The sequence below is a fragment of the Dermochelys coriacea genome, chromosome 7, assembly GCF_009764565.3.
Source record: "Dermochelys coriacea isolate rDerCor1 chromosome 7, rDerCor1.pri.v4, whole genome shotgun sequence".
Taxonomy (NCBI): domain Eukaryota; kingdom Metazoa; phylum Chordata; order Testudines; family Dermochelyidae; genus Dermochelys; species Dermochelys coriacea.
In genome coordinates, this window is record NC_050074.1 from 41129370 (window position 1) to 41145193 (window position 15824).

A 15824-nucleotide genomic window follows, 5' to 3' on the forward strand; every position below is an offset into this window, starting at 1 on the left:
TCTCCCATGTCTTAAACAAGTGCCCTAATGACTGGAGCACTCTTCCTCTTAAAAGCCCATTTGTTATCCATTGACAAAAGTCTCCTGTCCACGCTCTCCATTACATTGGTTAGTAAGAGTATTCAGTGTCAGATACAGATATTTGTTCTTAAGACACATTAACAGAAAAAGCCAAGATAAACTGACTTGCACTGATCCCTGTTTCATTACACAACAATGTAAACTACAAAAGGGACCAGTTTTTTGTATTTATTAAAACAGAGAAATAATAGTACAGTACACAAGGGAATTCAATAATCCCACATTTTACACCTTTTGTATGTAGTCTCATCACAATTTACGAACACAGGCTAATGATACTGATTTTATGTCCCCTTCATCCAGCTGGATTCTAAAGCATTTAACGAACTTTACTGACTGTGAGGTGTGTGTGTGTGTGTGTGTGTGTGTGTGTGTGTGTGTGTGTGTGTGTGTGTGTGTGTGTGTGTGTGTGTGTGAAAATATACATAAGTGAAAATTAGATAGACAGACAGACAGACAGACATAGGACATGTATATAAATAACTTTGATTTTGAAATGCAGCAATTGTTCAACAGCACATGACACCCCAAAAGAATTGTTATGGGTAGGTGGAAAGAAGAGCAAACCCAACTGGAACTGCTAGAGGAATTTTAGGCAAGCATCATGTCATTACTGTACATTACTGTACTGTAGCATTTCATGGGAGGCAGCACTGTCCACTGCCCCTGAACATTGGACTCTAATGTAGTATACACTGTAAAAGAGAAGGTGGGAAAAGACTAGAAGTATATGTGCTAAATTGGTAATCTATCTATTCACTTTGCTCTTCCAAAGAGGGAGGGAGGGAGAATACCACATTGACTTCTAACTAAGCAGCTTTTAAACAGTGATCAGTGGAGATCCCTACTGAATCCCCTATACCACTCCCTACAGGTTTTCCCTAAAGGCCTACTATCCCTGTAGTGGGGATTTTTATTCTTGAAAAATCTAATTAAATAAATAAAATAAATAAATAAAATCACAGTTTGAGAGGGATTAGGTCTGAAGACAAAGAAAAAATAGACAAGAAAGTGTTGCACTAATTTGCAGACATATTTATCCACCCATAGAATTAGCAGGAGACGTGTTCACGTGTAAGACGTGTTTTTACGTGACCTTTAAACAAGTGCATCTTGTTTAGAAAATATGTTTTGAAAAAGGAAGTCTTCTGTTCTTTGTTGAAAGTAATTACAATAGGCTTCCTAATAATAAGAACTGTTCTTTTCAAATGCCACTGAAATACCTTTCTTCTATATAGGAGGCTTGCCTTTGTCACAAGGTTTCTTGAAATGGTATAGTAACGAAATAGTACCTCACATACAGCATCTTCCATCCGAAAAGATCTGAAACTGCTTTGCAAACTTAAAACAACTATCTACAAGAAACGCACGACTCAACATAACTACCTTCACAGATCCAGTTATCACCCCAAACACACCACAAAATCTCACCTACAGCCAGGCACTCAGATACCATAGAATATACTCTGCGGAGAAAGTCTGGGATGTACACCTTAACATGCTTGAAAGCAAGGACACTTCACCGGTGAAGCAGATTGCATCATGGAACGGGCCTCACAAATAGTCCAAAAGAACCTACTTCAGTACAGAAATAAAAACCCCACCACCACAAGCTGTTACCTACCATCCCACACCGAAACCCATACTTGATAGGAAGCACAACCTGAAAGAAATCTTTCCTGAACGCTCTCTTCTGGCCTTTAAACAACCCCCCCCCACCCCAGCCTCATCACCAAAAGCAAGCTCCCCACAGACCAAGACGCACCAACTCAAAGCAACACCAGACCCTAGCAGAAAAACAGATGCAAAACTTGCAGACATCTCTCCACTGCGGATGATCAACACACCCTGCAACACACCTTTCAAGATCCTGGGATCCTACACATGCTTATCACTACATGTGGTGCACTGGAAGAGGTACACTAAATGCCCCAATAATAACTATGCGGGTAAAACCAGACAATCACTATGCTCTCGAATGAACTCTCACAGAAAAATAAGACAAAAACACCATATAACACTTCACTTTATGTCTGACCCCTCAATCCTCATCCTCAAAGAAATCCTGCACTACACTTCACAAGACAAGCCTTTGAGCTTAATTTCATAACTTTGCTAGACACTAAAAACCATGAACTGAATAGAGTCACTGGATGTATAGCTTATTACAACTATCTGTAACCCCCTTACTCCCTTGCTCCCAGCTTTTCCTCCCCTCCCTTTTCCCTGTATGACTGCTAAGGTTTTAATGGGCCACTGTCCCTTGAAATATGTGTTAACTACTTGCACTAAATAATCTGTTCCACCTTGTATTCAGAATGTCACAGCTGAATACATTTCTCAGACGTGAAGAAGAGCTCTGTGTAAGCACAAAGGCTTGTCTCTCACTAACAGAGGCTGGTTCAATAAAAGATATTACCTCACCCACCTTTTCTCTCTTGCAAACTTAAAGCAATATTGTGTGGCCATAGTCTCAACCTCATACCTATGACAGTATACCATATCAAGGCTGTTAAAGGCTGGAAAACAAAGGCCATTAGAATTTAAGTCAAAAGAAAAGGAGTACTTGTGGCACCTTAGAGACTAACAAATTTATTTGAGCATGAGCTTTCGTGAGCTACAGCTGCATCCGATGAAGTGAGCTGTTTGTTACTCTCTAAGGTGCCACAAGTAACTCCTTTTCTTTTTGCGAATACAGACTAACACAGCTGCTACTCTGAAACCAGAATTTAAGTCAGTACACCACATTTGGCCATAGCCCTCTCTACACTGCAATTAAAAACCCACAGCTGGCCTGTCCCAGCTGACGCAGGCTAAGGGGCTGATTAATTGCAGCGCAAAAGTTCGGGCTTGGGACCCCAGAGCCCAGGCTCCATCCTGAGTCCAAACATCTACACTGCAATTAAATAGCCCCTTCACCCGAGCCCCACAAGCCTGAGTCAATTGGCGCATGCCAGCTGCGGGTATCTAACTGTAGCGTAGGCATACCCTCAGTTGAGGAGCTCATCTTTGAACTGGGCTTCCACTGATTGCCCAGACAAGTGAAACTGCATATAAATCTCTTTGTCCACTATTCATTCAATCACCTCTGTGGTGCAAAATGGCAGCTGCTAAATGGTGCACAACAAGATTATACAACAACTCAGGGTGGAGAAGCAAACAATAGTTTACCCAACTGTAACTGCAATCACAATTTTAAGAGGCAGAATGTAATTCCCAGATTTCAGCCAGGACACTGGAATTAGCTTTTCTCTCTTACAGGAAATATAATGAAATTAACAAGCAGCCAGAGCCTCTGTATTAGGTCTCACCCAAAAAATAACATCTTCGGCAGCATATTAACTTCTAATTCTATGCTGACACATTATGAATCAGTAATGAAACAAAGAAAAATTACATTTGCTAAATCAAATTATTTGCTGAAGGATCCAGGTTTTCCACATACGTCTCCTATCCCCAACTCTGCTGATCTTGCAAAATCTAATGGGATGACAGCACAAAATGGTTGGCTGCAAAGCTCATTTCACCTAATTCCATGGTCACAGGTGAAAAAAATGGAATTTTTTAGGTAACATGAGAAATTCCTTATGAAGGTGGTGAGGCTCCTCAGAAAAGGCCCGTTAATTATAAGGTAGTTACCAAACTTTTCTTGAAAATATTATTACTAAAAAGACAAAACAATTTGCACAACTATTTATTGAAGTCTGTTGCCATTATCACTTTAAATGGCAGCCTTCCAAAGTGAATCATAGAATATCAGAATTGGAAGGGACCTCAGAAGATCATCTAGGGCAACCACCTGCTCAAAGCAGGACCAATCCCCAATTTTTGTCCCAGATCCCTAAATAGATTCCTAAATCCCTAAATCCCCTCAAGGATTGAACTCACAACCCTGGGTTTAGCAGACCAATGCTCAAACCATTGAGCTATCCTTCCCCACATTTAAGTGATTAAATAGCTACCATAATTTCAAGAGTACTACAAGGTCTGAACTTTTTGCTTAGTTTTTGCTTAGTTTCCAGCCTATTGGAAATGTCTGCACTAAGTGGTAACCTGTTATATGATGACTTTGTTGAAAGGAAGAAATTGCTTTCAAAGGAACCCACTCTCCACAAACATAAACATTTCAACATCTGACAAAATAATAGTGTTGCTGAAGAGAGATATTTTGATCTTTTTTGTGGATTAATGGGAAGTGTTCAACACACATCACTTACTCCAGTGTCTTTCATTAGCTCTTGACATTTGCAGGTTACATTCAAAGACCTATTGCAGATAGTAACTATTTTACAAAAATGCAATATAGGTTATATATGATGCTGTCCTCTTGCTATTGCTAAGGTGATTCACAGAATCATAGGACTGGAAGGGATCTTGAGATCCCCCACACTTATGGCAAGACTAAATATTATCTAGACCATCCCTGACAGGTCTTTGTCTAACCTGCTCTTAAAAAAAAATCTCCTTTGACAGAGATTCCACAACCTCCCTAGGCCATTTATTCCAGTGTTGACAGTTAGGAATTTGTTCCTAATGTATAACCTAAACTGTCCTTGCTGCAATTTAAACCCATTGCTTTTTGTCCTATCCTTATACCCTCCTCCTTGTAACAACCACTTATGTACATGAATGTCTAGTATCAAGTATTCTTGCCTACCAACATTTTTATGCAAATCTACAGTGAATGCAGTTATCTTAGGTGGCTCTTTATTCAGTACTACTGATTTACCGTATACTGGGCTAGATGGACCTTTGGTCTGACCCAGTATGAGAATTCTTACAGTACTCTAATACTAAACCTAATTACTCACTGTAATTTTTTTTATTTATTAGTGACTTCATTGATGTTTTTGGTACGTATGTTATCAAGAGTGCTTTTGAAGCTCTGAGAAATTATCACTTCTAACTGAAGTCAAAGGTCAGCAAGATGAAAGAGTCAAAGCTACAAACCCTCCCTTCCTATCACCTAGTTGTGAGCTATGAAGCAAAACAGGCCCTGGCGCGCAAGACGACGAGGATGGATTTGTGGCAGTTGCTACCTTTAAACTAGAAAACATGTCCAGATTATGCAATTCGTGACCGATTTACAGGCTAGGTACAAGAACAAGGGTGCAAGAGTAGGTAATGGCTGCATCCCCTGAATATTGTCCTGGAGCAGATTATGAGTTTAAAGAAATGGATGTGTGCCACATGTTATAAACTCTCAAGACAGGGAAATGAAATAATTATTTGAAAACACTGAAGCTCCATGGTGCCATTTCCAACATTGTTCAAATTCTTCAAAATAAGTCCCTGACACCAAACCAATTCCTCGTCCCAGAGTCCAATAGAAGCACTAGGATAATCTGGTGTACAGATGTGTTAGATTTACAGAAATAAAGAGCAACTAAATCAGTGGGAACTAACTTTTGCTTTTAGATGAAGTTCCAGTTCACAACACAGCTGCTCCCATCTCTCACATGAAAATACAACACTCCAAAAAGATTTTGAACAAGAATGTTCAAAACTAAATTTAACAGAATGCTAGGATAAGCCAATTTTATTTTAAAACAAAGTTCTGGTTTTGGTGTAGCATGAGGCAGTTCCTTCCAAGGAAAGGAACAGAAGAAAAGTTAGCTGAAGGAAAAACAGAAATCTGCTCTGAAGGGACCAACAGACCTAATGGAACTTTTTTCACAAGTATTAACTCTGGTGTCCTCAGTAGTTAGTGTTTGGTTGGTGAACTTACTCCTCGTTGAAATGTGACACTAGCAGCACTGATTTGATTTGAAGCCAGGCTTAAAACAAGCATTTACTGCACAAGGTTTACTCCACAGCTCAATTTTTCTATTTCAGTTCTAACACTATAACCTTGCTATAGCATAAAGTTCATTTCAAAACCAAAAAGTAAAAGCATCTTTGTATTGTAAGAAATGTTTATATCTTGAAAAGGAATAATATTTGTAAGAGCAAGAAAGCTAACATACTACAGGCGTCGGTAAATTTCCACCTCCTTTTATTTCTATAACATCATAAACCTAAACAGTGCTTTACAGACAACTAAAAATGATGTTTACAAGATAATTTATAACAAGGATGTAGCCAAGCCTTGAGGAGTGGGAAGAATAGGACTAAAGAGCTACAGCAGTAAGTTAACTGTGGCTGCCGATGCATGCAACTTGAGAGTTAACCTCATTTTTTAATCCTTATCCTTCCTCTGTACCTTCTAATTTCCTTGATGTACACATACACTCACTTATTACAGCTTAGAAGAGAAGATTAGCATTTGTAGCATTTGGGGCCTGATCAAAAAAAGTTGAAGTCAATGTAAATGACTTGTATAGACTTCAGTGGACTTTGGATCATGCTCCTGGAGCACAGGATGGAAGCATGGTGGACAGTATCAGAGAACTATACTCCAGGCTTAATGAGCTCAGCAAGAGAAGGTACTGAGAACAAAAGGAAACTAAGGAGGTGAGGTTAGCTTTGTGGCAAGAAGGTATGTTATTAACATAACATAAAATCCACCAAGAAATAGTGCCAGGTGTACAAACTAGCCTTTGCCTTTTCAGTGTCTCAAAACTTCATACCTTATGTTGTAGGATCACAATATTTTGAATAAGAAAGCGATATGCATTGTACCAGGGCAGAAAGACATCCTTCAGCACATCTCTTACTCCTTCCTCCTTAAACCGCAAATTTTCTGCTCTTACCACAGGAGAATTGATGAGGTACAGCCTGCAGAGAAACAGTGCAATAGGGTCAATCAGGAAGAGGTTTAGTGGCATTTCCCCTATGGTCTCTATTACTCATATTAGAAAACTTGTCATTTTAACTAAAAAAATTACATACTCTAAAAGCTTACCTGCAAATACTCATCAAAGTATTTTACAAACCATAGCAAATTCCAAACATTGTGCTACAGTGATAGAAAAACACTAAAGGGGATGGATTCACAGGAAAAAAAAAAATCTATAAAAAGACAAAATTGTAAGTAGGTACAGCATGCTGAAGTTATGAAGGTTTGTACCCCAGTCATATCCTTGTTCCAGCCAGAATACTACCAGCATTGTCATGCTGGAACTCAGAAGGAAAACAGTCAGGTAAGAACCAAATATGGATCAGAATACTAATATCTCCTCTCCTCAAAGGCTATAAGGGAGAAGTGTTCTTGCTGTTGTGAAAAGAAAAGGAGTACTTGTGGCACCTTAGAGACTAACAAATTTATTTGAGCATAAGCTTTCGTGAGCTACAGCTCACTTCATCGGATGCATTTGTTGCAACTTATTCAAAAGCTGTCCTGATGCTGAGGAGTGATCCAATCAGCTCAGCAGGAAGGAAGACCTCTCCTTTTTCAGAATCTCTCCTGCCTCCACCTGGAACTAAGAAGGCTGGCTGCCTTGAGACCAGAGTCAATTGCTGGATCCTTCAGAAAGTGTCTCTTGACTTGTCTAGGTTTCAAGAATCCATGTTAAGACAAGGCTCTTCTCTGGCACAATCTGAAAGTCTTACGTCCTTTAGCAATGGATACTACTTAAATGGACTGTTCGTTTTTAGGGCTCTCTCTAACAGCATGTGACCCAAAGGATCCCAAGTTCAGTGCCAAAGAAGGTTTCAAATTTGATCTACTTAGTCCTGGAAACACTGTCTCAGATCAGTTTCTCCTGAGCCAACAGGTCTCCCGTAATTAGAAAGATAACACTATTGCCCCAATCTTCTTTCTGGATCTCGGGAGAGATGACTTTACAAACATCATATCCCCTGGAGGAGTGCCCTTTCCAAAAGCACTGAAAACCATTAACCACGCAAACATCCAACTGATGTTTGGAAGGGTGTTCTGCCTCCACCACAAAAGACAAGGCCCCTGGTATAGCTTAATCAGGTAAGGGGGTGGGGGGGGGGATAAAGAAAATTTTAAACAACTTTCCCTGTACTAATCCTATAACTAAATTAAAAGGTTTGAAACAAAAAACTAATTTTCCCCACACAGAAGAAGAGGGAGTAAGGTACCATGACCGCACTTTCTGGTGGTTAGAAAGGAATGGAGACATAGTGGAAACCAGGTATTTACAATCTGATGGTATAAAATATTGGTCTTGAGGGACGTTATGCACATGCCTGCTAAATACCAGTACTGCACAAAAAGATTCAGGGCCCACATGAGCAGGCTCACAACTCCTACAATTTCAGAGTGGTAGCCATGTTAGTATGCATCAGCAAAAACAACGAGAAGTCCTTGTAGCACCTTAGAAACTAACAAATTTATTTGGGCATAAGCTTTCCTGGGCTAAAACCCACTTCATTGGATGCATGGAGTGGAAAATACAATAGAGAGGTATAAATACACAGCAAATGGAAAGGCAACTTTTCATATGCTGTGTACTTATACCTCTCTACTGTGTTTTCCACTCCATACATCCAATGAAGTGGGTTTTAGCCCACGAAAGCTTATGCCGAAATAAATGTGTTCATCTCTAAGGTGCCACAAGGACTCCTCATTGTTTTAACTCCTACAGTATGGCTCAAGAGATGCAATGGCATTAAGGAGAACATAACTGACGGGAAAATATCTTCCCACTGTTTGCTCAGCTCTGCCAGTCAGAATAGACAACTTTAAGAGCTTCCAGTTGAGATTTTCCCATACTGCATGAAGAGCAAATAGGAGTGTTTAAAGTTGGCTTAGACAAGGGATTTTGCCTTCCTGCCTTTTTCCTCCCCTTATCTCATCTTAAGGATAGGATAGTGGATGCTTGTTTTTGTAGTACCCATTTCCATAGCCACATGAAGTCAAATTGAGCCACTATTCCTTTTAACCAGTTACCCCACTAGAGCCAACAATACACAACTTAAGGTGTCCCTACTGTACAAAACAAGTCAACTTCCTCCACCAGACACTCAGTGTGACAACATTTTTTTTTAAAATACCAAATAAAAACACTGGTACCTAGAATAATGCATAATGTCTCTGCTATACTTCTACAAGTAAGCAGTGAAATCTGAATTAATTTAGAATGAGATTTAAAGTCTGTAGCCTGTAAATCCGCTGCGAAGGAGAAGAGTGGTTCACACCAATTTTTTTTATGCGACCCCCGAGCATGCTCAAATAAATTTGTTAGTCTCTAAGGTGCCACAAGTACTCCTTTTCTTTTTGCGAATACAGACTAACACGGCTGCCACTCTGAAACCTGAAAATATTCACTTACCTTTTTTCAAGTGTATCATAATATGTATCCACTTCAGTTTGCAAAAAGTTTATCTTTTAAAACCTTACATCTGCACTGCCCTAAGCTAGTATTTTAAACTACAAAGACAGCTTGGTTTCTACTCTGTATAACAGAGACTACTGTAGGTAAGAACTAGTGTCTCACTCAGCTAACCTAACCTATACAATTATTTAAAATAAAGATTTAAGTAGTACTTCATTCAACTTGCCAAAAATAATTTTCTTTTTAAGATTTCAACATTGTCAGTAACAGATTTATTTCAGAATTCAATTTGTCATATTTTATAAACTTTTTAGAACACAATTTTCTAAACTAATGAATCTATACAGAGATTTCCTTTAGGGCACTCGAAAACCCTAACTTGGGCTGACAGAATACATTCAAAAATACTGGACCATGAATTCTTCTTGAAAGACCTTCTCACATCAACATAATACATAAAATACAGCTGTTAGGGCAAATAGATGGTAAAACATGAATGTCAGTAGTACAAGAATGGGTACTACTTTGAATTTAACATTCAACTCTAAAAGCTGGACTTCAATATATGTTTAAAAATAGAAGAAACTTTCTTTTGAATTTAGATGACCAATATGTGGCAATGTAAAATAGTTCAATATTATGTCTAATTACTAAATAAATATGTAAATGAAACAGCAATTTGGCCTCCAATTTTTATTTACTGGTAAAGCAAATATCATTGTATAAGCCTTTGTACATGCTGTCTCCAACTCTTGCAATTCATTCTCAAGTGACAGGATTTTGGCTCGATCTGGAACCAGTCTCAAAATGATACAAGAAGCTCCACTCCCCTCACAAACTTCAGCCAAGTCACCCACTTTCCTGCCTCCTGGAGAAGAGTAGCTCAGACCTTCTTCTATTCACATTAGAGAAGGAACTGGAGCAAGGTGGTTGGTCATGCTGCTCCTTATACCTTTGGTTAGGAGCACAAGGCGGCAAAGGGAGCAGGCATGGACCAACAGACACTGCTACTGAAAAGTTTCCAGCCTGAGGGGCATGGAGCACATGCACACCCACAGAGAGTACCTACAGGGACCAGTACTGTGAAGGGAGAGAAGAGGACCCCATGCAGCTGCCCACCCAGGCTTAGCAGAATTTGTATGAGGGTGGGGGAAGGACACAAAAATTAATTCATTAGAATGTGGGATAAACTGGAAGATCCTGGCCACCTTACTCAATAAATCTGGCAGAGTTTACAACACTAATTGTCTCACAAACGCTGGAGGTGGGGAGGGGAAATACAAAAATCTTCAAACAGACCAAAAATACTACATAATTTTTTAATCTCATAATTTGTGAGCCAGTCTCACATGATTTATAGGGGTCTGAGTGGTCATTTTTGACCTTTCAGGGCTGGCAATAATGTATAACACAGATTCGGCAAACCAATAATACTGTCGTCTCTAAATTTTCCAAATTTATTTTATGTAAGTGTCATTTTAAATCTTTACCCACTGTGTTCCAAGGTTACCACAACAGCAAATGGCCTGTAAGTAACTTAGGAAAGTAACAAACACTACTGTCTGCAGGCTTCTCTTGTAACAAACATGCACTTCTCTTGGTTTTATATGGTGTCCTTGTGTACTGGCAGCTGTGTAATTACACTATATTGAAGATACTGTAAGTAAATAATTTATAGTACCAGAAGCATGGACTGTTATGGACTAAATGCATCTTCAAATAAAATTTGTTTTTAATGCTAGTCAGAATAAAATGCTTCTGAATGTAAAGAAAAGAAACAAACACAAAACAAGAGTTTATTTTATTTTCGTCATTTTAAGGACACTTGCTTATGGTCAAACACCTATTTAAAGCAGTATATACTGAGCCTGCTCGGCTTGCAATAACATCTTAACCTCAAAATCATTATGTGGCCTGTGTTTACTGAAGCAGAAAATTATTTGACTTGCTTCAGATGCATCTGGTATTTAATGTTGTGTACAGGTGTTTTTAAGTCAGTTGTGTGTGCAAGGAGGGGGAAAAAGCTTTGCCTTAGGGTTAAAACTGAAGGAATGAAATGAAGCAGTAGACTTAACTTTTACAACTTTGATATTTTATTTATGGTCCATATTACAGCTATACAAAACTCTCCGTGCTTTGGCTTTACCTATTTTTACAGGACTTAACATTTTTGATCATTTTGCACCTGTATTGTCTCCACATTGAACATTTGGTCATGTAGGGCTCTCAGACTCCAACCCAAGACATAAAAAGACAGTTATCAACTTTTCTTCCATTCCCCTAGGAAAAAACCATCCAAACCTACACCCTAGGTCTTTGAAAACCCAGCACCCTGGTGTGCTAGCAAGGCATCATGGTGAACAGTGGCCTGACTCCTTATGTATAGAAGAAGCATAAAACCAATTGTTTACAGTGACTGGAATGAATGAAACCGTCTCAAAAAACACACTGCAGATCATCAAAAGCTTCTGGTATCTAGAGAAGAAAATGCAGGTAATCTTCTTGCAGATCCTTCCTATCTCATGAGTGAGAGAAAATAGATCTAGATGATATTTGACGTTAAACATTATCTAGGTAAGTGATATAAAATATAGGGGTTTGGTTTTGTTGCACACTGGACAGTCTTCTATAAGGAGATAAAGATGCACGTCTTGGATGACCTCTGAAATTAACAATAACACTGCCACATTCTTTCCCGAACACATAATTTATCCTTATGGCACCTCATGCCATGAAAATTATTTGCCAAATGCAAATAGCACATTTTCTCAGAGTTGTATTGCTAGGATACCAGTCTGAACTTTGAGGGATAAGGCCTCAGTGAAGCAATCAAAAGCTCAGCTGTAGAAGCTATTGCCCTCTGATAAAAAAAAAAAAAAGAAGGTGTGACAGAATTGCAGACACTCAGCGGCAGTGCCTGAGTCTACTTTGTTTGCCTGTGTTGGCAGATGGGTGCTTAGGTCACTTAATTATATTAACAATAGTGAAATATTACTTTCAAGGTAATGTAGGAAGAAATTGATTACTCTGGAACCAATCCAAAGAAAGGGACATAACTTGCATACTTTTATGAATCATTCGTTCTTGTAAGGACTTGTCTCCACTGAGAAGTTGTTGACAAAACTTTTGTCTTTCATGGGTACTTAAAAAAGTCCCCCCCCCCCCCCCCGCAAAAGACAAAAGTTTTGCCAATGCAAGTGGCAGTGTGAACGTGGCTTCATCGGCAGAAGCGCTCTCCTGCCGACAAAGCTAACACCGCTCGCGGGGCTGGAAGTCTTTTGTCAGCAAAAGTGCCTTCTAAGTCCCGAAAAAGAGCATTTACACACGCTGACTTTTAGCGACAAGGCTGTGTCGACACAGCCTTGTCGCTAAAAGCTGCATGGTGTAGACAAGCTCTTAGACCAGGAGTTGGCAACCTGCGGCAAGGTGGCGAGCCGATTTTTACTGGCACGCTGCTGCCAGCCGGGGTCTGGGCTGCCGGCCTCACTCAGCCCGCTGCCTGCCTGGGTAACGGAACCCCCGGCCAGCAGCAGGCTGAGAGGGGCCAGCGGTCAGGACCCCGACTGTGGGTGAGCCACTGCTGGTCTGGGGTTCTGTCCGCCACCCCGCTGACGGTCTGGGGTTCCGGCAGATACTTTTTCCCCCTCACTGCACGACTTCATCTTTGGCTTACAGCCCATCTGAGCCAAGGTTGTCAAGACTGCCCAAGTGTGATGGCAGCTTTAACATTTAGGACTTGTCTACACAGTGCAACAATACACACCAGAAGGGGTATAAAATTGTAGAGGGCTTTGAAGTGTTGAACTCTAATAGTTTTGTGTTGACTCTACTGATGTGCTCTAAAAGGTTCCTAGTGTCCACGAATATAGTCCTGTTTGAAAAGAATACAACATTAACACATACATATAAGAGTGCATCAGCTAAATCAACACAGGGCAGTTAGAGCTCAACACTTTAAGGTGCTCTACAACTTTACACCTCTTCTGATGTGCATTGCTGCACCGTGTAGACAAGCTCTTTGACACTGAATAGTTTCACATATGATTCAAAGAACACTGGAATTAAAGACTCAAAGTCAGACACCAGTGTGCTAACTCTCTGTGCTACCTAGCTATTCCTTCCATCGGGAGTTCTCATCCTACTATACATTTAAGCACTTATGTGTGTAACTGGGGATGCTGTATTTACTAACATACTGCTGTGCTGACACTAATTTGAAGCTACTGTTTGTAAAGATTCTATTGAGGGGAGGAGAGAACGTCCTTCACAGAAGCTAAAGTAACTCTACATAGAAGCAGTGCCAAAATGACAAGAAAATCTAAAGTAGCTTATTCTAAACAGTATACAAGAAGTGCTTCAGTGGATGAGCACAAACAACTGAATCACAGAGCACTTTCCTGAAATGAACCAAGTCTGTACTGCTTTGTACTCTGTGTGAGGGTGTGTGTATAAATAAATATGACATTGGAGAGTGTAGATCAGGCAGAAAAATGAATTAGTCTTTTATTGAACAAAAATGGGGAAATAATGGAATTGTACCTTTTAGCATTTTGTTTTTTGTTTGTAGGCAGAAAAAAATTAGGGAAAAAGACAACTGAACATTGAGTTTAAAAGCCTCTATAAAAACTGGGAATCTCTGCAGTCATGCTGCTTCATCTACCAATTCTCTGCTTCTTCGTATTCTGCTGACCATGGTTAGACTATTATAAAAGAGTTTGATCTTGTTGATCAAACATGAGTCTAGTCTTCTTAAAATAAATGTTAATTTTAAAGCAAGTTTCAGTTATGGCAAATGAAAAGTTTTCAACAGACACAGACACACATTTATTATTTGTTCTGCCATAGTCTAAGCATGCAATCATGATGCCTGGTGACATATTATAAAAATTTGAATATAGCAACATTCAAATGGCTCTTTACAACCATAAATAAGATATTAATTCAGATATTCAATGTCCATATTCCACCTTTAGGTTGTGAAGAGATTTTATTGTCCCCAGCCAAATTAACTGCCTCTTATGCTTGAGCATTTATATTATTTTAATGAAACAACTTAAATTGCCCAAAGACCTAGATAGTCTAATCAGTAAGTTGCTTTTTGTACATGAATATATTCAGATCTGCCTCTTCACTTTTGTCTCCAATTTTAACTGAACATAGTACTTAGGAAAGATGCTGTATTAAACAGCAATGTAGACTAAACCTTTTCTCCATAGGCAGTTGTAGCGAGGCGAGACTCACCAGTGTGGCGATTCCTGCTGGTCATCTTGGGAATTAGCTCTTGTCCAACCCAGAGCACCCTCTGCAGACTGGTGTCTCACCTTCCTTGGGCCTCCCGTGTCCCTCCCAGACCCCGGTGCCCCTTACCCTAGAGTTCTGCCCACTACAGTACCCCCACACACTGGGTCTCCCCTCCCAGGTGAACCCCCAACCCTCTATCCTAACCTTGTCTCAGTGGCTACTGCCAGCCAGCCATCATCTAGCCCCTGCTCACTGGAGCAGACTGCAGTCTGTAATGGCCACTCACATCATTGGCAAGGGGTTAGGCCCATCTACCTCTGCCTATTTCCAGGCTGTACCTCTGTAGCCCCAGTACCTTTGTAGGCCTTCACCAAGGCCTGCAGCCTTGCGGTTTTGCAGGCTGGAGCTCCCTAGCTCCCTTTACCCTTTTCCCCAGCACTTCTCTGCCTCCGGTACCTTGCTCCTAGGCAGCTAGCCCTTCCCACTCCAGGACTAGAGTGAGACTTCTCCAGCTACCGGCCCCCCAGCCCTCTTATCAGGGCCAACTGGGCCCTAATTGAGCTGGCCACAGCTGAGGCTGATTGGGGGTAGCAGCCAATCTTGGCTGCTTTTAACCCCTGTTCTCCAGGAGTGTGGCAGCCGCCCCACTACAGTAGTACATAGCACAGGTAGCGACTGCACAAGCTTCCCTCCACCATGCAGTGTATGTGCAGATATCCTATTCTAGAGTAACTAGCTCTGAGGAGTTTCAGAGTAGCAGCCATGTTAGTCTGTATTCGCAAAAAGAAAAGGAGTACTTGTGGCACCTTAGAGACTAACAAATTTATTAGAGCATAAGCTTCCGTGAGCTACAGCTCACTTGAAGTGAGCTGTAACTCATGAAAGCTTATGCGCTAATAAATTTGTTAGCTCTGAGGAGTTGATCATAGTTTTCATGACCATTCAAATACTTGGCCTCTATGCTCATAAAACCAACAATGGCACCAATTAGTGTCAGCTTAAATTGACATATTATATAATAGGAATTGGACACAACTCATTTCCTAACCAAAAAGCCATCAAATAGCAATTAGCTTCAGTCATTATCAGCCTTGTTAGGATTGGAACCAATGATTTAGAAGTTCAAGGCTCCATAACCCATTACCAATACCCTGGGTCATCCCTTCCCCCAACTATTTCCTTACCACAGAGTTCTGAAATACTCTAAACTTAAGTTCCTTCCTATTGCTATCTGTCAAAATCCATTACACCCTTTCTGGTATACATGTCTGATATAACCATTCACAGGAATTTGAAGTACTAGGTATCTACATTACA

At 40.2% G+C, this 15824-nt stretch overlaps 1 protein-coding gene across 4 annotated transcripts in view; it reads right to left on the minus strand.

Annotated features, from left to right (window-relative positions):
• Window positions 1-15824, minus strand: part of IARS1 (isoleucyl-tRNA synthetase 1) — a 178299-nt gene that overhangs the window by 57375 nt on the left and 105100 nt on the right. For all 4 annotated transcript variants that reach the window (XM_038410534.2, XM_038410535.2, XM_043518835.1 and 1 more), the window contains one exon: window positions 6651-6798. In XM_038410534.2, coding sequence (XP_038266462.1) covers window positions 6651-6798 — 148 coding nt within the window. The remainder of the gene's footprint in view (window positions 1-6650; window positions 6799-15824) is intronic.